General features: G+C 44.1%; 1 protein-coding gene across 3 annotated transcripts in view; it reads right to left on the minus strand.

The window, feature by feature from the left end:
• Positions 1-23,429, minus strand: part of SETBP1 (SET binding protein 1) — a 268,832-nt gene that overhangs the window by 211,233 nt on the left and 34,170 nt on the right. For 2 of the 3 annotated variants that reach the window (XM_051803665.1, XM_051803664.1), the window contains one exon: positions 3,978-4,061. The exons of the other annotated variant lie outside the window; for it this stretch is intronic. In XM_051803665.1, the coding sequence (XP_051659625.1) occupies positions 3,978-4,061 (84 nt within the window). The remainder of the gene's footprint in view (positions 1-3,977; positions 4,062-23,429) is intronic. 3 annotated transcript variants of the gene reach the window in all.

A 23,429-nucleotide genomic window follows, 5' to 3' on the forward strand; every position in this document is an offset into this window, starting at 1 on the left:
ACCATCAGAAAAGTTAAGCCAAGAGAAAAAGGAAAAAAAAAAAATCAAAGGATAAGAGCAGTTAAACATTGATGAGCCACCCACCTTTTGGGAGAAGCAATGGAAAACAAATAAAACTAAACCCTGAAAAAGCAGAGCTGCATGTGCTGAGGATATGGAGCACCATGCTACTTCTGGTTCTCAATCTTATGCATGCCTCTAATATGCACATTATTTGCCCACTCACACATTTTCCTCCTGTTTTTAAATTACAATTTTTTTTTTTCCCCCTCAGAAGGTACACAAATGAAATCACTCCCCAGGAAACATCTTTCCTATTTTATGTTAGTATACTACCTGGCATGAGGAAATTCTAGCCCAGGATTGCCATTCTTATACAACAATGCACCTCAAATATTAAGCAACATTATAATAATTTATGGGGAGGCATAAATTATTGGTAAACTAATAACCCCTCCTAAGAGCATATATGAACCTTACAATTACATTAGGATGTTTGTGGTGCAGAGTCTTGGTTCTTGGCCTCAGAGCATGGATGAATTTTACTCCCACAAAGCACACAACCAATTGGCAATTTTGCCAGTGGTAGCAAAAGACACACAGCTTTTGCTGGCAAGAGAGGTGGTCTTATTTGGGGACTCCTCTGAAGTCATCCTGCTTCACTGACCCATAATTTCACCTAAACCATGCATGGGTGATAAGACTCTAGTTCTTCAGTGCAGCTGTATCCCCTTTGAGGTTTTCAAAGCTTTTGTGGGATTTTTATTGTGCTGTTTAGCCTTCCACCTCATCTTGGAGGGTTCAGGTTGGACTCGGAGGCCTCACAACACAGGCCACCAGTCCCTGCCTGGAACAGGAAAGTTGGGTTCCTTGTGCCTGTTGTGAAACCCCAGTCCCATGTGAGCCTATCTGCACTTCTGCCCTTGACAGGTTTTACACACTGGTGCCTTGCACCATGGAAAACATCACGCAGATAGTTGTGGTTTTGGCTGCCAGATTTGGGGGGGGCAGATCTCAGGTCAAGGAGTTTAAAGTGCCATTTCTTCCAAAGGCACATTGGAGAACCACAGAATCACAGAATATGCTGAGTTGGAAGGGACTCACAAGGATCATCAAATCCAACCCTTAGCCCTGCACAGGCCCATCCCCAAGAATCACATCATGTCCCTGAGAGTGTCATCCAAACACTGCTTGAGCTCTGTCAGCCTTGGTGTTGTGCCCACTGCCCTGGGGAGCCTGTTCAGTGCCCAACCACCCTCTGGGGGAAGAACCTGTTTCTAATATCTAACTTAAACCTTCCCTGACACAACTTCAGGCCATTCCCTCAGGTCCTGTCACAGGTCACACAGAGCAGAGATCAGTGCCTGCTCCTCCTCTTCCTCTCATGAGGAAGTTGTAACTGCAATGAGGTCTCCCCTCAGCCTCCTCTTCTCCAGATGAACAGGCCAAGTGAGAAGTACCAGTAAATTAAACCCTTGGCAATGGGGTGATGAATTGGTTCAAGTGGGGATTTTCACTGGTGGGGTTGTGTGTTTGAGGCTTTTTGCCAGTTTCCAAATTGACTCAAAAGAACGAAAGAAAAATAAAATCTTTGCAAAACATCACCTTTCACAGAAATTTCAGGCAAAAAGTAGTTGGTGAGTCCCAAAACTTTAAATAGCTATTTACTTATTTATGCGTACATTCATGCAAATGAAAACTAAGTTGCATATTCACAAAAGTTTAAAGAGGCATCAGAGTGAAACACAAAGCAAGGAAAAGAAAAAAAAAAGGTCCCAACAACAATAATGAAGGTAAACCTTTAAAATCTGAGACAGGGCGCAGAAGGAGGGAGTAAAGCTCTGCAAACAAAACTAAATCCGGTGGACTGTTTTTCCCCTTCACAAAGTGAAACAAGCTGTTCCTAAAATAATGCTTCCTTGGTTTTCTGGCAATTAGTGTCCTGAAGGATTAGCCTACAATCGTCGGCAAGTGTTTGCCTTTCCCAGCCGATGTCACCATAGAAGTCTGTGTTTATCTACAAGGCCCAGGGGATAATTTATAAGCTGAGCTGAGGTCCTGCATTTACAGACAAATGTTCCACACTGCCACCCACCCTCCTGTACTAGTTTCCTCCCCATCCACCTCCTGTTCCCTTAAATACAGAGAGGACCCTGCCAGGGGCATGATGAATGAGCTTTATAGCCTCTGAAGCAAGCACTTGCCCCATAGTTTATGTTGTCACAGCAAAGAAAGAGGTACTGAAATGGTCAATACATCACCAGATAACATCAAAAATTAGATTTCAGAAAGTAACTGAATGCAAAAAATAATTTTCACTGTTCCAGAAAACATAAAAGAGAATGGGATTTTTTTACTCTCTGAAAACTGTTGCCTACTCCATAATTAAAATATTGCCATTTATAAGTTTCAAGTCTACCACACAGGATTTTTTAGAGATACTGCTATGTAAAACCTCTCTGCAATCAGAGTGTTCCAATTTAATTTCTAATCTGTACTACCAGTGGTTTAATGCTGCTTTAGTCCTGTAAACCAGAATATATCACAATATAAAAGACTAAAATTGGTTAGAGTGCTTGTTTCCATATTATTTTTTCCTGGTGCGTTAGAATTTCAAAATGAGAATATTAAGCTTTTATTTGGGAGAATGGGAAGCCAGTCTTTAAAGAAAAGTAATACGAATCCTTGTCTTGATGGCCAACTGATAATATAGCTCATGAGAATGAATCTGTTATTTTGAAAATACTAGTCAAAAAAACACAAGCAAAACAAAGCAAATCAATGAATGACCCAATCTGACAAAGAATTTGTAAGTGTGACCAGTGTTCCTCACAACAGAGCCTACTACAAAATAGGTGGATGGATGGATAGACCAGTAGATAGATCTGTTCTCAGATCTTCTCAAATATTAACAAAACAAGGCTTAGAGACATTGTTATTAATTACAGTTGATGAATGTTAAAATTTGATGCATTTTAAAAATGAAAAATACTTTTCTTCTTGAGAATTCATCTCTTTTCCCCTCAGGATATTATCAGGAGTTTCTGAACTTTTTGGACACTGTTTGAATCTGCTTCAGGTCTATACCCAGTCACAGGCTGTTCACAAGGTACATTAGAGAACAAAGTTGTTTGACCTTTGAGATCAACTGTTTCACTTTGCCATATTTAAGACTGGATGACCTGATTTTACAAAATGTTTATGCTCAAATCAAATTTTGTTTCATTTTTGGAAAGAATGATCTCCAGATTCAAACTTCTTTTTACCTACAAAGCCAGAAGGACATAATGACTAAAATATTTGACAGAGATGAATAAGTGCAAAATGGTAGGAGGTAGCAAGAGACCACCAGCTGGCTGTCATAACGAGCACAGACCATCTCACTTGCAATTACTGAACCCTACAAGTGGTCCCACCAATGTCAATTTGACCAATTTTAGAATAAAGGGCCATTCATTCCAAGTAATGAATATTGAAACCTGGCCATCGGTTTGTGAGCAAGTTTTTACATGTCTATCATGAGGGGACCTCAATAAGAAATGTCCTTTTGATGGTGTCACTTCAGAACAAAAGCATGCAAAGAATGGCACGTTTTTCTGTAGCTGCCACCCATCTAGGCAGATACAGTAGGAGACCAAAGGTTGCATGCATTTAGCCAGCAAGGAAATGCAATATTCTTTAAGAAAGGCATTGCCTGGAGTGGATTTTTATAAAGAAACAGAATTCATGAATAAATAAACCAGATGTGAATAAGCCAGGCTAGGGCATTAACAGCTCCTAGTGCAAGGAATCCCTGATCTTGCTTAAGGGTTTTTCTACAAATAACAAACACAAAACCATCAGTGCTGTAATGTTGTTGATCATGTCAAGAACTCTGTTTGTGTCCAGGAACTCTGATATGCAACAGCACAGATCAAATCCACCAGATGTTAAGACATTTCTTGTATTTCCATCAGTAAAGGTATATAATGACTGACCTGATCTGAGTCTTTCACTTGAGAATTTTTCCCTTTTCTGCAACCACAACTCATAAGCAGTTTTGCATCTCCAATGACTTTTCCCTAAAAGAGATAAGGCAAGAAAAACATCAGCACAATCTCAACCACTGAAGACCAAGGAGTCTTGTATTTATTACCAGAAACAGGGGAAGAACGAGCATTAGGGAAGCCTGTGGACTCATCTTGCATTGCTGGGAGGTACCCTTTCACAGAGGGGTAGCTCCCAAGTGGTCAAGAAGACTTTCCCAAAGGCCAATATCACAGCATCAGGGATGTGACATAGACAGGGGTAGAAGGATAGCAAGGTACATGGGAAAATACAGTGGGAAAGCAAAGCTGAAAAGAAATGTTATTTTAACCTGTTGTTTTCATACATTTACATAAACAGAACAAGTCTATCATGCTCAGAGAGTACAAGTACCAAACTGCAGTGACTTGAAGAAAAGCTCCCTCACCAAGTTAGCACTTACTTGCTTTTAGTGTGCCTAGATTTCGTGAAATCAAGTCTACAGGTGTGACTTGCCCTCAGTAGGACAATGGGTCCACATCACCATTGGTAAATCCCTGCCAGGAATTCAACAGCCCACCCTCACCCAGCACTGTTGGCACAGACCCTGTAATTTCTATAACATAGAATGTTTGGATTGGAAGGGACCTTAAAGATCATCCAGGTCAAACCCCCTGCCATGGGCAGGGACACCTTTCTCTATACAAGGTTGTTCAAAGCCTCACCCAGCGTGGCCTCAAACACTTCCAGGGGTGGATGTTGGGGCCAGCACAGATTTGCAAAGTAACAGAGTCCCCTCACTCTCCTTTCACCTGCAACCAACAATCTGAGAAGGAAGTTGAGCTTAGACACCTTATTTTTGCTGAAAACCCATCAGACTGAACATGATTGGAGAAGCAAGGTCCCTCATGTTAGCATGGTTCTTTTCTGGGGATTATTTGAGTCACCCTGGTTCTTCACCATAGCATTTTTGTTGCTTATCAAACCTGGGCATCTTGATAAATCATCATGACAGAAAGGGGTTGGGATTCCAGGTTTGGTCAAAATGCTCCTTGAACTCAGACTGTAACACAGGAAATGGGAGTTCCCACAAATCTGTCACAATTAGTTGCTTCCCATGGGCACACACACAAAGACATTGTCTATTTTCAGACTTCTGCTGCCCACAGCTGAAAAATAAACACTCTCAGCATCCACTGGGGAACAGAGGGAGAATCTGATCGTGTACAGCCATGGAGAGTCACGAGATTTCAGCTGGATTAATTTATATAGAAAAGGAGACCCCAACACTAACACAGTTATCGAGTTTAGCCAAGTGGAAGTGCTCTGTCCTAAACGATGAGGAAGGGAAAGGGCATGATTAAAAGGAGTTGCAGCCATTGCTCAATGTCAGGGCACAGCAGATAGATGACCCTTGGTGGCAGGAATTACAAACAGGCAGATAAACTTTTGGTCACCTTGGGAGAGCCTGCAACCTGCCAGGTGTGGTAAGATCTCTTACTTGGTGACCTCAGCATCTCACAAGTTCCAGTAAGGTCAGATAATGTGCAGAAATGATCTTTTTTCCTCTTTCCAAAAGAGAAGTTGGGAAAAAAATAAGACACTGAAAAGGTAGTACTGATACTTAGTCTGATACCTAACAAAATGCTTCATTTGGTGTGCTGATAGCATCCTTTCAAACTTTGAGGTTTTCAGGGGACTACTTGCAATTGGCATCCTCTGCCTGTGACTCCAATCTATCAATGGTGTTTTACTCTTGCCCCATTATTACAGTCCTTCAAATATCAGTCCATAATCTCTAAAATTCGAAAACCATTGCCGAGAAAGAAGTGATTAAACTAGAAGTTAAAGCAAGTGTATTAAATTATGATGATAGTGATAGGAAACTGAGGCCCAGGAAGAGACTCGTCTGTCTAACCACACTCATCTCACACTATATGAGACAAGTTGGAGCTACAAAGGACCTAAGAGAGACCCACACATTTCCTAACAGGCAGCCAATGTGCAGTCAGGGTATACTGGGGTACCTTTAGCAATGACACACACTTGTGTTTAATAAACTAGATCCATATATACCTTGTTGTTAATTTGTCCCAGTATCCACTGCAAAGTCGTCATATTGAAAAAGATAATCCAACTCTCTTTTAACCACAAGCCAAGGGAAAAACTCCCATTTTTAGAGCCTTCCATGGCTCTAATGTGACCTGAGCTCATGGCAAACCACAGCCATGTTCTCCTGCCCAAGTGGAAATATCACCAATTTTATTTACTAGAGAGAAATTGCAAGGTGTTGCCCATAGTCATCTGGGAAATCAGGAGTAGAAGGGAAATATTAACCCAAAACTAGATTTTTTTTTTTTCTTTTTCTCTGGCAGTACAAGAATGAAGGGGTTCTTCCATTCCCTAAAAAAATCAAATGAAAGCAATGCACTGGATGAATATTTTTACATCCTTTTCCAGCTGCAGATGCACCTCTCCTAATGTGCACTGGCTGAATGAGCTGCTACCTCCACCTTATTTTGGGAAAGCTTCTTATGAGCAGATGCTTAATTTGGGGATAGGTGTCTAACATTAGGCAGCTAAGTTGAAAGGCAAAAAGGAAAAAAAAAAAGCATATGGACAACATTTGCAGCCAGTCGCAACTCTGTTCCAGAGCAGATGGAGGCCTTGTCATTCAGGGGTTTCCTCACATACACCAAGCAGTTCGGTGGGGATAGGGAAAGGGGCTTCTGTTTGGATGCTTCTGTCTGGAACCAGATTAGAAGGAAGCATGCTTTTGCACAGCACACGCCTTGTGTTACATTAAACATGCATATGCAGCTTCAGCTTTTATTCAGTGATCTGAAACAGAGCCCTCCAGGGTGCTAAGGGTTAGGGAGTTTTTGTTTGTTTATCTGTATGTTATTTTACAGTTTCTAGTGCCCAAAGAGTTTGTTAAGAAATTAAAACACCTCGCTGGGGCTATCCTACTGTGGATGTTGCCTCCTGATATATCCCTCCTTCCTTCGTCCAGCAGCGCCTGATAAGCATAAGAGAGAGAGAGAAGTACACTGCAAAGAGGGGAGCCTCAACTCACTGGGTATTAATAGATGTTTGGTCTTGATTTATGGAGCATCATTTCCATGTTTCCTGGCCTTTTAATAACAGTGTTGAGGAAGAGCAATCAGATATGTCTATCTCGTATTGGCCTCATAAGCCACCAGTGTGCCTGTAACAACTGGGGATAGAGCCTTCCTTAATCTTTGTTCACGAAGCCTAGCCATGAATAAGTGAGGAAGAGCACAGTTATGTAGAAATCTTACAGATGTACTGCCTACTTTTGATGAGATGGTGTGGTTTAGAAGCAGGTAGGCACAAGGTTTTCCAGGAGGGAAGCTCACTTTGCCTTCTGCTGGCTCCTACCTGTTGTCAGACACCACCCTTCCCAAGGCAAAGAGCAAGAAGGCTCCTTGAAAAAGCACATATGTCACATCATCCCACCTCTTATAGGGGATCTCTCTGGCCTCACCCATCTCCTTGCACCACAGGCTTCAGCAGTTGGCCAAAATGTGCAGAAAAAGGAGAAAAAAAATCATAATAATAGTAACAGGCTTAATTATCTCAGCTGCACGGGTGACAGGAGCTGAGCGGATGCCAATTTTAACAGACTGTGGTCGAGAAATACCGAACTGCGTCACCCAGAAGTCAAATGAGGGTCGGTCACAACTCGCTTCACGCCAGCGGCTCCGGGGGAGGCTCAGGGGCACACACAAATCACGGCAGCGTCGCCCAGAGCTGTCCCAGGCAGAGCTGCCAGCCCTGTTTAAAGGAGTCAGACACGAGGCACATGGCACCGGCGGGCCTCCACGGAGCTGCCAGGCTCTGTGCTCTGGAGGAGCTGGCTGGGATTAACGGCAGGATCCCCGTCCTCCTCCCGCTCTCCCAAGCCTGTGGCTGAAAAGCTCAGCTCGAGAGGTGGGCTCAGCTTAGCAGCACCGTGTCATGCACCTTGCAGTGGCTGACAGGTACAGCAGGGCTCTGACCTGCTCGGTTTTCATCAACCTTCCTCTGTTCTGGGCAACAGCTACTGAAAATACTGGAATTAGCCTCTTCCCCAGGGAGCTGGCACAAACACACAGAGGATGGTCGGGCGCTGGAACTACCCCAGGGCAGTGGTCACAGCCCCAAGTCTGCCAGAGTTCAAGAAGTGTTTGGACAAGGCTCTCAGGCACATGGTATAACTCTTGGAGCTGTCCTGTGCAGGGCCAGGACTTGGACTCAGTGATCCTTGTGGGTCCCTTCCAACTCGAGACATTATCCTATGATTCTGTGACTGCAACAGTGAACTCTAAAAATCCCCATGGGTGCACAAATGCAATTAAGAAGTACAACATATTCAGTGCTTATTATGTTTTTTATGCTGTTCTGTCAGGGTGATCCACACATTTTGAAGAACCAGTACCCAAGTGCCTATAGTAGAAGAGTGGAAGAGAAGGGGGGAAAACAAGGGAAACAAGAACTGAATCCAAGGTGGAGGCAAGCGGCAGTACAACAGACAGCTGGTGTTTGGGTGGTGGTAAATCACCCTGAAATGAGCCTCTTCCCTCAGCTCAATGAGGCCTAAACAACAAAGGAAGGCACAGCTTGCAGCCGGACAGCCTGCTAGCCAACCACAGACACACATGACAGCTTCATTCAGGAGCCCGGAGTCAATACAAAAGCTCCGAAATCAATCCGACATCCTGCGACCTCAAACAATGCGCCAAATCTTCTCAGAATTGGAGCCCCAAATGAGGGGGAGCAGCATTCAAGGGAGATCAAACCGCAGGGCTGGCATTGAAAGGGACTAAAAAAAGGAGAAGAATGTTCCCAGTTTATTAATGGCGAGGTCTGGCCGGCTGCATCCCAGCCGCCATAGGTTACGTTCATTAAAGGGCAGCGCTTTGCACGTATTATGCAGAGCGCCCGGAGAGTATGTGTTGTGTGCGTGTGTGCGCCAGCGTGCCCCTCACTTGCTAGAGATCAGGATGTGCCTTTCTGCTTAGCACTGTTGTCTCCCATCAGAAATTCCTCCTGTGTGAACCGCAAACGGGGTTTTTTCCCACTTGAGCAAACTGTATGGGCACAGACGCGCACACATGCGCTCGCTCTCTCTCATCCCCGAGCTTGAAAAGCATAAAGGAACTCAGACAGGTTCTTTCCAAGTTAAAAAAAAAAAATAAAAGGACAAAAAAAAAAAAAAATAAATCCCAACGTTTCACATCCCCTTCCCTCCTGGCCATACTTTCAGCTCACACACACACACAAAATCTACTACAAAAGGCTGAAGCATTATGCGATTGCTGCTGCTGCTGCTGCTGATGGAGTTGATTGCTCCATAAACCCCACTCCTATGTGCCATAAAGGACCTGGTCTCACAGCACAACAAATCCACAAAGAAGAGAAAAGGAAAAACAAAAAAAAAAACAACAACCCTGCTTCAATCTTAAATCCCTGGAGTTGTCCCCTCCGGGCAGGATTGCCCCTGCTGGGGTAGTTTCACCTGCAGAGTCTGTCTTGCAGCACTAAAAAAAATGGCACCCTTCCCCCTTCAGCAACAAAAAGGCCAAGCAAATCCTTTTCTATCAGCTTCACTTTGAATGCAGGTGGAAAAGTAGAACGCAGACACCCAGAAATACGCCAAAAACCCCACAAAACAACAACAACAAAAAAAAAAATTGCAAAAGTACTGTTAGGATTTGCCTATTCTAACTAAATCTTTTTCAGCTGAAAAAAATTTTTGAAAGACTCAGACCTTGAAAGTTCTCTCCTCCTAAGATGCACTGTGTAAAACTGAGGGCTTGCTAGAGGAGATCAGACTTGAAAAATGCTCCTTTTTCTGTGCTGAAATGTGAGTAGATGAACAGAGAGGGTTGAAATTTTCAAAGCCATCCAAGGATCTTGACACATATTTCCCATGTGTTTTCACTGAAGACGTGTCAAAGTCTAATCACTTTTGCTTTTTGTGTGTCACATTGATCTTATATTCACGACAGACACAGCTGTGGAAGCTAGGAAGCTCTCTCAAATTTGGAGAAACTTAGGCAAACAGTAAATGTTCCCTAGGATGCTGCAATTTCCATATATTTTATCTCAAATGTTGGGGGAAAAAGTTAGAGAAAGGAGTACGTTCCATCCCTGGAAGTGTTCAAGGCCAGGCTGGACAGGGCTTGGAGCAACCTGGTCTAGTGGAAGGTGTCCCTGCTCATGGCAGGGGGTTTGGAATAAGATAACCTTTAATGTCCCTTCCAACTCAAATAGTTCTGTGATTCTATGAAATGAATATCAAGGTTCCACAAAAAAAAACTTTATGCTTTATTCACACTTTATTTCACTAATCTACATTATTACTGGTACACCTCTGGGATCCTTACAGACCATGAACATGATTCTTATCTCCTTTTCTAGGAAGACATCTCTAATTTTACCTTGTGATAATGTTACACAGATGCCAGAGGGCAAGTGGGCAAGGACAAGCATAGCAGATTCAACAAACTAATCTGAAGTGGGATGGAAGATCAACACCAAAGGCAAGACAAGATGAGGTGATACCCAAACCCCAGGCAAGGAGACTGGAGAAGTCTTCACCTGGTTTATCAACAGTAAGACAAAAAGCCTCTCCATTAGCTTTCATAGAAAAAGGAAAACTGCAGCCAGCCTGGGTGAGTGCCTAAATAGGTGGCAGATGAGTGGTAGGAAACAATAGAGGCTGCAAGGATTCCTCGCACTGCAGATGAAACAGAGTCTGCAGGGATCAACTGGAGAAAAATTAAAGGCTAAGTTTGTTGGGAAGATAATAAAGTTGAAAATTTTCACTCTAAAATATGTCTGCCTTCACACTGAAATAACACTTTTTGTTTCACATATCTAGTGAGTCCAAATGTACACTTTTCAATTTAAAATTCAAGAAAACTGAGCGCTTTGGATGAACTGTCTTTTTTTTTTCCCCCTGCCTGCTTTAAACTCCCTATTTGAATAATTTAACAATCTATCTTAAATATTTCACCAATAAATCACAGGCTTGTGTTTCTATTTCATGTTAAAACTAATCAGTGGTGGAGTGCCTGAGCTGGAAGTTAAAATTCTGCTCCACCAAGCCAGCGATGCATAATCATTTCTCCTCAGACTCTCTGGTGAATGAAAACTTCTCTGCAGAATTTATGTCATATAAAAAGTTCTTTGTGCAGGCATAGAGTGCAACTGTGGTCCAGGATCATCTGAATCCTGCCAACAGGGCTCAGGATTTCCAGAGCTAATTGGTTTGTATAGTTTTCCCACCCTACCAAGCACAAGCATGGAGCTCACAGATGAATCCCATCCATGGGCACGTCGAGATAGAGTCCCACTTCACCAGTCAAAGCGCTGATAATACACACAGAGCTCCAAATGGTCCACGCATGTGATGATTGTATTGGGATTCCGTGCTTGTTCCCATCAAAGAGGAGGAAGTAGAACAAAATTAGTATATCATTGGCCAAAATGAGTTATTTTTAAGAATGCCTCTGGAGTGAAGGTGTTGAGAGCCTGCACCAAGGAACACCAAATCCACTGAGCATCAGCGGGAATAAAACTTCTCAAGTTCCTAAATTGTGTAGCCATTTTAAATTACATTTCAATGAGGTTGTGATGCAAAAGCAATACAATTATAAAACCTAAGAAAAATACACCTACCCCTCCCTCACCCTCTCCCAAAGTCCCAGTTCCTCAAAACAAAGCCAGCAAGCCTCACATATCTATAATTTAGTGCAATTAACTCTAATTTTGTTCCTAAATCATTGAGACACATTCAATGCAAGACTCCCTCCGGTCCCAGGCAGCAAAATCCAAAATGCATGAACAATGTGAATAGATAGCAAGAAGCTGATAGATAGCATATTGAATTCAAAAAGGAAAACGAGAGAGAGAAAAATGAAGGCTAAAAGGAAAGGGAAGGGGAATCACTGTCAACTACATTATTATTAGGCTGCCTTTCAGTTTGTTTTGTGTCAATCTTTTACTTAGTTTTGTTTCAAAACTTAAAAAGTCATGTCTTTTGCTTCAAAGACATCTGTAGTGGATGATCTCACATTGATGCCCACAGGAGCAAAATATACACAATCCTATATGCACAGAAAACAATCATCTAGGGCAACATGACTCCTCTTGTGCAGCTGGGCAAATGTCTCAGCATCCCATCTCCTAAACCTGGCTGGATCTTGCCTGGGGCAGAGAAGGCGAGGTGAAATTGGAGATATGTTCTCCTCCTCCTCCTCATTTGAGGCAGACACCTCCATCTTTCCTTCCTGTGTTCAGCCAACAAGACTTCCTGCACAAACTGACATGGAAACAGCTAATTTACTGCTTTGTGTCAGGAATGCAGCCAAGGTCTCAGTCCCCCGTGCCCCGGACTCCCTCGGCTGGGCTGCTTCATCCCAAAAAGGGTCTCCCCTTCTTCCTGCCCCTCCCCTCCAACACACTCCTCCTCCTCTTCTGCTTTTGTAACTTATCTCCCTGCAAGCCACTTCCCAACAGGAGTCGAAATTAAACAGGCTGCCCATATGCCATGGCTCACTTGTTGTCTGTTCCCCTCACTGCCATCTGGCCTATTTGCTCAGCCAAAGGGAAAAAAAAAAATTAGGGAAGAAAAAGAAAAGGAAAAAAAAAAAAGAAAAGAAAAGAAAAAGGGATGAGGGGACAAGGAAAAGAAAAAGGATAAATCCAGACACAATGAGGACAAGGAGGGAGGTGATGATGCTGTCTCTCGCATCTGCTCCTTGGCCAGTCTCCCGGATAGATCAGTAATGGAGAGCAGCAGAACCAGCGACAATTAACCCAAACATAGTCCTGTTTATTTAACCTGTTCACAGAGACCAACCCATGTGCTGCTCCTCTGGCAAGGAGGCACCACACTCCAGCAAGGAGATTCCCACTGAAAAACCTCCAACCAGAGGAGGCAAAGAGAGATCCTCATCTCCTGAACCAGGCTAGGGAAAAAAATGCAGATTCTTCAGAGCATGACGACCGTGATGGTGGGCTAAGATTTTCCTTAACTTTCCAAGTCCCCTTACTGTTTTTTAAAGTAGCACAGGCTAGACCAAGGAGAGATGTGACTCAGAGAGGGGGAAGTTGCATTATGTTTTGATGCACCCTAACTTCCCAAGCTCTGACCCTGCAAGACCAGAGGAAAAGAGAGAAAGTGACAATAAAGAAATCAGAAGAAAAAAAAAAATAGACTGATCCAGAAACACCTAATTATTTCCATGCTGTTTCTCTAAAAATTTTTCATCCCTGCAAAGTGCAGAAATCAGATTTATTTTTTTTAAAAGAAAAAGAGGTTAGCTCAAGGAACAGCATGGCTCACCATCACTAAATATTTGTGCTAGGGTGGAGAGAAAGTCTGGGAGCAGAGCTGTGGATATAACAGAAGTTATGTTTGCTTTTCAAGCTGAAATGAAAACTTAAAGATTAAAAAAAAAAAAAATTAACCTGAAAAATAGTTCTCTAAAACAGACAAATACTAAGCCATTTACACAGCAGAGTGAAAAGAGAGTAAGGAAATTTTTTTCAACACTGTTAACTGCTTTTTCTTTCTTTCATTCTTTTAGCTTGTGACGAGACAACATTCAGAGGTGGGTGCGTGCGCCAGAAGGAAGTTAATCGCGTTTCAGTCCTCTCAACCTGGTTTTGCATTTATTTACCTCCAAGGAGGAGAGGCAGGATTCAGCTCGTGTTTCCCTGCAGAGTGCCAAACGTGGGGAGCACAGAGGCGTGTGCAGGGGCACACGTGCCTCGCCCTGAGACGGGTATCAAAAGCCATACGGTGGGTTCGTCTCGAGGCCGACACCGCTGAGACACGAGACAACGATAATTACCATTAGGAGCTCCATCAGATCATGGAGGGGAAGCCCCTGCAGGGAGAGGCAGACGGAGAGGAAGATCAGATCTCCTCTTTCCAAAGCAACGGGGCTTGTGTGCGGGCACAATTAAGGCCCAGATGCTTCCCAGGAAGGAAAGGTGGTGTTGCACAGACCATTAGGGAAAGAGCCCTTGCATTAGCCACGTGCCTACACCTGACTCCTTCCCAAACACAGAGTAGAGGAGCAGATCCTCCTGGAGGCAGTACCTTCTGATTTAAGCTTACGTTTTTCCATTGCAGCCTGACTCAACAACAGAGCAAATGTGAGTAGACTGAATGTTTTCATGCATGATTGTTCCTCCTCTTGCAATCACTGATCAACACGAGTATTGTCTGTCTCAGGCTCCCCATTTTTCTACACCTGCATCTGTACATGTAGGTAAGCAACGGAGTGTGGTAAAGGGTGCCCCAAAGGAAAGGTTGCACTGAGTTTTCCAACAGCTGGGCTTGTGGTCCATCATACAGAATCATAAAATCATAAAATATTATGAGTGGGAAGGGACTCACAAGAATCATCGAGTCCAACTCATGACCCTGCACAGGATGACCCCAAGAATCCCCCCATGTGCCTCGTGCTAGAGAATCCCCCCTTCCTCATCCAAGCAGCCCACTTGCAGTCTTCAGAAAGGAAGAAGTTGCTTATGAATGAAAAACACTTTGTGAAAGAGGAAAGAGAAACCAGAAGTTCACCTAAAACCAAAACACAGCAGTGTTTCCAACTTTTAACACTGCAGTCACCCCACAGCAGGGCCTCCGGATTTTGGAAACCATTAAAAGCAGCAACAACAACAACAGTCAGAGAGAAGTCCTCTGTGAGAAGACGAATCCCACCACAGGTTTTGGTTGACATCACCAGCCCATCCACGCTCTGCTGTTGTGGTTTATGATCTCACCATGAAGCACCTCTGTGGAGTCATTCCCTCCTATCTCACTGCAGCCCATCCATTATCCTCTACCTAATTGCTTCCACAGCGCTGCTGCGACAGAGATATTTCCTACGGCTGAACATTTGTATTTCCAAGAGCTGGCACCTGTCAGGTCAAGTTCCCCAGTCTTTATATTTGATGTTACTACAGTGGGAAGGTGTTCCAGAGAAGAGAAAAGCACACAGAGACAGCAATCAATCTGATTCCTCGGTTTGAATTTTCCTTTAAACAGAAAGAGACTTGCTAAAGATCATATTACATTATTCGATGGAAATAAGATGGAAGGAAAGGGGAATTGTGTCGACCACAATCTGTCCAATACACCATCAAATCAGAATTCTCTAGTTAGGGATAACAATGAACTGCAGTAAAGTCAATGGGAAGGCTGTGCAGTTTGGAAAACTAGGAAGGGGAGGGTTCATTTTTCTTGTGCTTTTGTTTAGAGATGTGGGAGCTGGAACTGATCAACTCTGAGCTAATGGCATCCGAGCTGACTCCTGAACACTGTGACCCCCTGGGGTCTCAGTTTTCCACAAAACCAACCAATTCATCCTGTGAAGGGAATGAGGACACTGGCTTTTTTGTAACTGGAAGGGAAAGCCCCAGGAGATCCCCTAATGTGCCCACTGCTGGGATGCCACTTGCAGCAGGTCAAGGAGAAGCAGGTACCATCTTTCATCTCTCTGACTAGAGCTTTTGAGCACCAAGCCATTCCAGAAATGCATAATTTCACATTTTTCCACTCTGTAGCAAGGTTTCAAAAATACTCTGCATCTGCATGTTGTGCTAAGGGAAAACGTTGTCCTCTCATGAAGATGCTATTGGCATGACACTGAGAAATTTTGGGGTCCTTGATTTACTTTCCCTCTGAGAGGTTTTTGTATTTTGATAATCACTTTAAGTCTCTCTGATTCTTTCACTTCTCCCATGTTTAATGGCAAGAAAACTTTTCATTATAGGATTTCTTCAATGGGTCTAAAAGTAGCCTTTCAAACTAGTAGGAAGATGACCTCTGGTCTAGATCATCTCTAGTCTAGCACGTCTAAGGTGTTCAACTGTGGGTCCTTGATTTATGCAACAGAACTTAATGCCTTCAGAGCTCTACCACCCAAATATTGGATTAGATTGGCATAATCTGCCATCCAGATTGGCATAATTTAACCTCCATCAGCTACAAGATCACTACTAGTGGAACTTAAAAGGACCGTTTGCCCATCTTGGCCTCACAAAGGCCAAGGGATAATTGTCACCTTTAAAGACGAGCCTCCTTACTGCTGCATCACACCTAGCCATGCTGGCAAAAGGGGCAGCACACTCAGAGACCACTTCTGTGGTATGTTGCCCACTTGTCGGCCAAGGAAGCCCAACCACATCCTCAGTATGAAGAGTCAAACACGTGAGAGCAGTATGAAGCCTCTCTGGTGACCAGTGACAGGACTTGAGGGAACAGCATGGAGTTGTGTCAGAGGAAGTTTTAGCTGGATATTAGGAAAAGATTCTTCCCCCAGAGGGTGGTTGGGCACTGAACTGGCTCCCCACAGAAGTGGTCACAGCCTCAAGCCTGTCGGAGTTCAAGCACTGTTTGGACAACGCTCTGGGGCACATAGTGGGTCTCTTGCAGCTGTCCTGTGCAGGGCCAGGACTTGGACTCCATGATCCATATGGATCCCTTCCAACTCAGGATATTCTACGAGTCCATGAAGAGCTGAGCCCCTCTATCCTGAGAGTCCTACATCTCCCAGCCATGAAGCCTGTTGGGACAAGGCTTCCAGGCTTGTCTTGGCTGGTGGTTCTTACTAAGCTCTCGGTTTTAGGGGTGTTTTAAGGGCATTTGCCACCCCCAGCTTCCCATATCAGCTGCCTCAGCATCCGGTTTGGAAGATCAAAAAAAAAAACCCCAGGGCTTTGAGTCACATCAGGCCGCAATCCACTATTTAAGACTGGACCTAAACCTACGCCTTTCTGCTCCTGCAAGAGCTGGACCCAAAATTACAGGAAACAGAATGGTAACATGCAAGTCAGTGGCGAGCATGAAGAGACAGCCAGGCTGCTGGCCAGGCAGCCTAGTTTGCCACAAAGGAGATAAAACACAACCAAAAGCCCCTTAATTCCCATAAGAGGCCAGGGGCAGCCCAGGCAGAGCAGCAGAGCCAGGACAGAGCAGAGGCAGACACAGCTCCTGCTAGCCAGATCCAGCCTCCTCTCTGGCCTGCTTCAAAGGCCTAAACCAAAGCAGTGGGAGGAACTTACACTGCTTACAAATCTTCAGTTTGGACTCGTTATAATAATGGTGTCAGTTAAGAAAAAAATAAACAAATAAATGCCCAGTGATCTGTCTGATCTAGCCAAATGTAGCCAAAAAGAAGAATGTTTATTTTCATTTGAATTCCCCAAAGGCAATATAGGTTCTTCTGTGCATGCCTGAAGCCCCAAAAAACAATTTCTGCACATTTTCATTCTTTGAGAGAAGAGTTACATTTTTGGGGAAGGCAAGGACAACTTTCTTTTAATTCAAAATCTGAGGGAGATCTTTCCAACCAAACCTATCAAACTTATCAACTGCCACCCATGTTACTTAACTGTTTTTCTAACATTTGATGTTCAATTTCACATAAGCCCGCTCATCATATTCACTTGAGGTGTAACAAGCAAAGTTAGTAAAGGAAGGATGAAGTATTTCTGTAATTCTTAAAATATGCCAAACAAGCAAAGTGTCCTGTAGGAAACGTGAATGTTCTAAGCCTCTATCCCAGTCATAAAATGTTACAGCAACGGGGCAAACAACTGAATTAATGACATCAATATATGGATGGCCCTTATGGTAAAATGCCATGCCTCCTTTTAGCCTCAGATGCTAGGAACTGCATTGCTTTGAACTGTTATCACCCATCCCTCCCACCCACTCATCCGAGAAGATAAAAATCAAAGTCTGGGCTGCTGAGTCAGATTACAAACACTCAAACAAGACATTTATTCAGACACAGTTGGTTTTGGTCCCTACTTCACTGAAACTCTGTGTCACGAGGCTTGTAGGAGGCTCCTTTAACCTCTTACTGGGAAATGAGTCCCTGAGAACCAGAAACCACAGGGACAGAGGAAAAAAAAAATTTGTTTTGTGAACAGGGCAAATTTCTAAAATTCTGGTCAGAAACTGGTTCTTCTCAGTATAAAAGCCTGAGCACTTGAGCAGATGACCCTGGAGAAATACTATGGCCTGGTAGATAAAGCACTAGCCTGGAAATTGTGAAGTTTAAGATTTGGTCTATTATTAGAGGTTGATATTATGGGTATTATTTTAGAAAATAAAACTTTTGAGGTGACCAGACTCATCAGTCCCCTGAGAGAAGCTCTTCTCTTTTTGTTACATGAAAAAGCACAATTTCCCACTCCGGGGTGAGCTCGGCCTTCAGATTGTTACAGCTGAAGACACTCTGGCAAAGTTCAGATTTTCCATTTCTCTCGGGCTTCTTCAAGTCTCTTTTTCAGTTTCAGTTTATATTTCCTGTATCACTGTCTTTTCATTTTTAGGGTTTCAAACTTAAACATAAAAACAAAAGCAGCGCTGACTCAAGATCTTTTCGTGTTTCTCTCATTTTGACCAGAAGCCAGAACAGGCCAAATAAAATGAAATGATGCTTTGATACCACTTTGGCACTTAAAGTGCCTTGTACATCTTAGGAACTAACTCCTTTCTGACAGAGGATGGCCTGTGATGTCATGTCCCTTATTCACAGGGAGGGAGATAAAAACAGAGGAAGTTTAATGGATTGATATTTTCATTTTAAGCACGAAATCCACGTTTTCAATTCCTCGGCTTGCATGCTGGATACTCCTGTGTTTTGAGGTCCAAAACTCTTTGGAATTTAAACCCCAAACCTTCATGCAAACACGATGCAGCAGCACATGTGCTGAAAACATTCATAATTAAATAAAACCAACCCTCCCTTGCTGAACACAGAGGGGACAAACTTCCCTTTTGAAGATGAACAGGGGCTCATGGCTGAGAACCATGAGCCTTCCTGCAAGACACGGTTTTGTGTTGGTCTCAGATCCTCTGACCTCTCAACATCCCCAAACCAAATAAACAATGACAAGTTTTAAATTGAATTTGACTGACTTCTCATCCTCTTGCTTGTTTTTTTTTTCTTTTTTTTTTTTCTTTTTTTTTTTTTGGCAGGGTTACAAATGAAGGATCAGATCTTTATAGAGACTGCAACTAGAGCTGTTAAGAGCTCCCTCCCTCCCTGCCCTGTGAGGAGTGCACAGGATGAGTGCTCACATCTTTCTCCTAATTTCAGCACCTGGGAATTATTCCCCTTATCCTGCAATTGTGACCTCTTTTCCTTTCAATGCCACTTGCACTCAGAAAGCAAAAATCCAGTCCTGGGGGAATATATGGGATGTTTTACATCCCAGGACAACACTTCAACACTTTGTTTTGGGACTGCAAAAGGAGGCAAGACAATCACCTGCTTGAGTGAGCTCTTTGGAGGAGGCAAACAAGTGTCACTTTGTTCTCACTTGTGCAACCCAGGCAGAGACTGAGGGGGGTAAGGGAAGGTCAAGACAGACCCATGATTTAAAGGCAGGAGAATGGTTTGATGACTGAATGAGCCGGGGGCTTCACTTTCAGCTCATGCTGACATGGATCATTATGCAGAGGGAGGCCCAGAATCACGGAATCGTTTAGGTTGGAAAAGCCCTTTAAGATCAAGTCTCACCATTCCCCCAGCACTGCCAAGCCCACCCCTAACCCATGTCCCCAAGTGTCACATCTACACGTCTTTTAAATCCCCCCAGGGATGGGGACTCCACCACTGCCCTGGGCAGCCTCTGCCAGGGCTGGACAACCCTTTTGGTTAAGAAAATTTTTAATATCCAACCTTTACCTCCCTTGGTGTAACTTGAGGCTGTTTCCTTTTGTCCTGTCCCTTGTTCCCTGGGAGCAGAGCCCGACTCCATCTGACCCACCCTCCTGTCATGTCAGGGAGTTGGAGAGAGCGAGAAGGTCCCCTCTGAACCTCCTTTTCTCCAGGATAAGCCTTTCCAGCTCCAGACTTGTGCTCCAGACCTTTCCCCAGCTCCACTGCCCTTCTCTGGACATGCTCCACGTTAGCGCCTCAGTTTCCTCACTGTAAGGCAGTGACTGTGCTGCTCCTTCCCCTCACAGGCCTCCTGAAACAAGGCACAAATCTGCAGCCCTGAGCAACTAACACACCACTGCTTCATAGCCATAAGCAGGAAAAGAGTCATGCCTTGCCTTGCTACAGCAGCAGGAGTATTGCCCAACCCTGTCAACTGCTTTCCAGGGCCAGCTGTAGTGCAAGGCCAGCAGAAGGGAACCCTGGTAGACCTCAGCATGCCTCACTTGAAGCTGATACGCAAAGCCAGGCAGGCTTTCTTTCCCTTTGCTTAACAACAAAGATTTGGGCCCGCTGAAGCTTTAACCAAGCTCATATTGACTATTAAAAATCTCTTGACTGCCTCTTGGGCATCTTTAAGGAGCACATAAGTCTTCAAGGGCCCAAATGCAATACAATTCCCTGGCCACAAATAGGGTACACCCCTGCCAAAACCTTCCTCTACTGCAGCTATGGTATTCTCCAGAAAACATTTTATAAGCTGGTCTCCAAGCTTTATGACAAGAGTGTATAGAAGGGAACATAAAATTTGCTGACCCTCATGATGCTTTTTGGCTTGAGGAACTGTTTCTTTTTACATCTTTCTCCCTTTCTCCTTAATTAACCCCATATTTCTAAGAAATAAGGAAACTACGTTAATTGAAACCTTCTCAGTACATTATCAACTCTAGAAGGAGAGTTCAGAGAAGGGGGAGGCAGAAGGGCAGAGGGGATGTGCAGGACTAAATCACCCCTTTGAGGAAAATGTCAGGGTGTGAAAGGCCAGCTAACTGCTCTTGCTCACATCAACCTGGATTTTCCTTCTCCCAAATGTCACCAGAGTTTCCCACCCACATCCAAGAGCAAGCAAGGGAAGCCAGAGGGCTGGGCTAAGGTAGAAATCAGTGCAGCTAAGCTGTGATGCACCAGACAAACAACTTCTCCCCCTTCATTTCCACCATGGCTGTAATACCCCTGCTCAGGCACACAGACATCATGGATTGCACAAGCTTGAAACACAGCTGAGTATTATCCACACTACACACAGACATAATCAAGGGTTGAATAGTTGTCATGTTTTTTCAATATGCCACCAAATCTCATTAATCTCCTGTCCAGCAGATGAGAGATGGATACTCATGACACCCGGATTTTTCATGGTAGCACCTCCATGCAATAAGCTGGACCTGCAAAGCAATGTTGGATGGTGCCTGGAGCGATGTGGTCCAGTGGAAGTGTCCCTGACTATGGGAGGGGATTGTAACTAGATGTTCTTGAAGGTCCTTTCCAACCAAACCATTCTATCGTTCTATGAAAGCAAGACTTATGTGGATGCAAAAACATCAGGAATGGGTCAAATTCTGCTTGTGAGACACCCTGAGCTCAGAGGTGCAGTATTTTGACTCTGCGGTTGTATGGTAAAAATGACCAAGCAAAATGTAAGCACCAGGCTCCAGGGATTTCCACGGGTGTAAGTGCAAAGTTTTTGGAAACAGGTTTACTGGGAATAGTGTTTTCACTGAAGTCCTCCCATGCTTCCCCTCCCCGGCTGGCTGACTTTCCCAGTCTCAATTTGCAGCCTGCCTGAATAACACCCAAAATATTTTCTCAATTAGAGGAGAAAACAGGAATTTGCCACTTGTCTGCCTCTATTCTGCTGCCTGTCAGCATTCAGCAAATATTTCAATCGTAGCCCTTTGCATGCTGCTAGCCCTGCTCATTTAACCTTTTGCCCTTCCCCAGGCTAATCCATCGGCCTTTACCTCCAAACCTTTACAGCCAAGGGCTGACTGCAGGACAGGCTGGGAGAGAGAAGAGGATGAAAGGGGTGTTGTGGGGGATAAGTTATGCCAGACTTAGTTTCAATTTAGGGAGGGGGAGCAGAGAGGATGCAAATCTCTGGCCATGCTGCCCAAAGAATTCAGCCATCAGCAGCTGGGATTTGCACTTCCACATCTGGAAGGCAGCGACGAAAGTTAACAATTTTTAAGGAGAAAAGGGAAGGAAAGCCTCTGTCGCCTCAGCTCTCTTTCGCGTGGCTGGCAGCATCCTGAGGCAGGTACCTAATTGCCCATGGAACCTTTGCTCCTCTGCCTCACCCGCCCTCCTCCCCGTCCCACGTGTTGCCGAGATTAGTAGCAGCTAACGGTTCCGCTGTCAGAAGCGCATGTGATGAAAATAATGCCCAGAGCGCTGCCTGTCAGCCTCAGAAAATGCCTGCTCGGCTTTGATGGTGGAGGTCTGCAAAGCCTCTGCCCACCTGGCCCCCTGCTCAGCTGAGCATCCCCTGTGGCTCTCCAGGGGCTGCGCCTGGCCGTCCGCTGTATGAGAAATCGCTGACCCTTCCGTCACATGGGCGCTTTAATTGTTCACGTCGGTATTTTGTTTCCCTCTACTGTAGACAGTTTGCTGTCAGTTATCTGTCCTTCATATGTAATTAATTGTGCTGTCTCCCGGCTCATTAGAAACGAGCTCCTCTCCTTCCCCTCCCCCCTCTCCCCCAGCCAAGTCACAGTGTGCATTATTTAGGTTAAATCATGTTTAAGTAACTACACAAATAGTAGGTCGAGTTTGCCTTTTGTCTAGGCTGAGACTGTTGCTTGGCTCCTTTCTCAAAACGCCAGACCAGGAAAGCCCTTATCCCTGGAAGGCCTCGAAGGGAAATCCTCACTGGGCAGAGCAGCCGTGCCACCCCAGGAGCAGGGGAAGGTCCTTTGAGCAGAAGGCTCCTCCAGTAGGTAACAAGAAGGAGTTGCCAAACTTTAATAAGGCAGGCAGAAAAGTCAGCACTACACAGCAAAAATCCTGCCAAGAGGATGTTCATCGTTTAGCAAGAGATAACAGTAAGAGGAAGGTAAGGCTTGGTCTGGGTACATTTTTCCTCTCCATAGTTTATTTTAGTCAGCAAAACGCACCTCAAGTGACATCACTTAACACATGCTGGGTCACCCACTACCACCTTGCAAGGATAGCATTGAAACTCAGGTGCTAAAATGCACATGAAAGACTTCTGAGCATTCATTCAATTAAGAACAAAAAGAGACTTTCTAAAGTGGATTCTCTCAGTGCACAAGTTACAAAAAAAAAAAAAAAATGAGGATGTGGGTATACAGGTTCAATCAATCTAAAAACCAACATGAATCATCACCTTGAACTCAAACAAAACCTGCACCAAACTGTCTTGCAGTTTTAAGAGTAGTAAAAGTGAAACCTGTGAAGTGCATTTGCTGATTTGTCTTGGCCAAAACTTTATGTTCATGTAAACCATTTTCCTGTGCCGAAGTGCCTCTAATGTCATCTGATGTAAAGATTTGAAGCTTTAAATATCTGCTTCTAGCTGGGAATAACCACTGTCAGAATGAGCATGAGAAAGCTTGTTTCCTTGAGATTTCCAGCTTAGCTTAAGAGATTTAATCATCTGGAGGAGCTTCGGGTGAATCACCTGAACTTTTGGATACCGACTGC

This window comes from Manacus candei, unplaced genomic scaffold (assembly GCF_025592945.1).
Source record: "Manacus candei isolate 608988 ecotype Guabito, Panama unplaced genomic scaffold, ASM2559294v1 h1tg000059l, whole genome shotgun sequence".
In the NCBI taxonomy this organism is placed as follows: Eukaryota; Metazoa; Chordata; class Aves; order Passeriformes; family Pipridae; genus Manacus; species Manacus candei.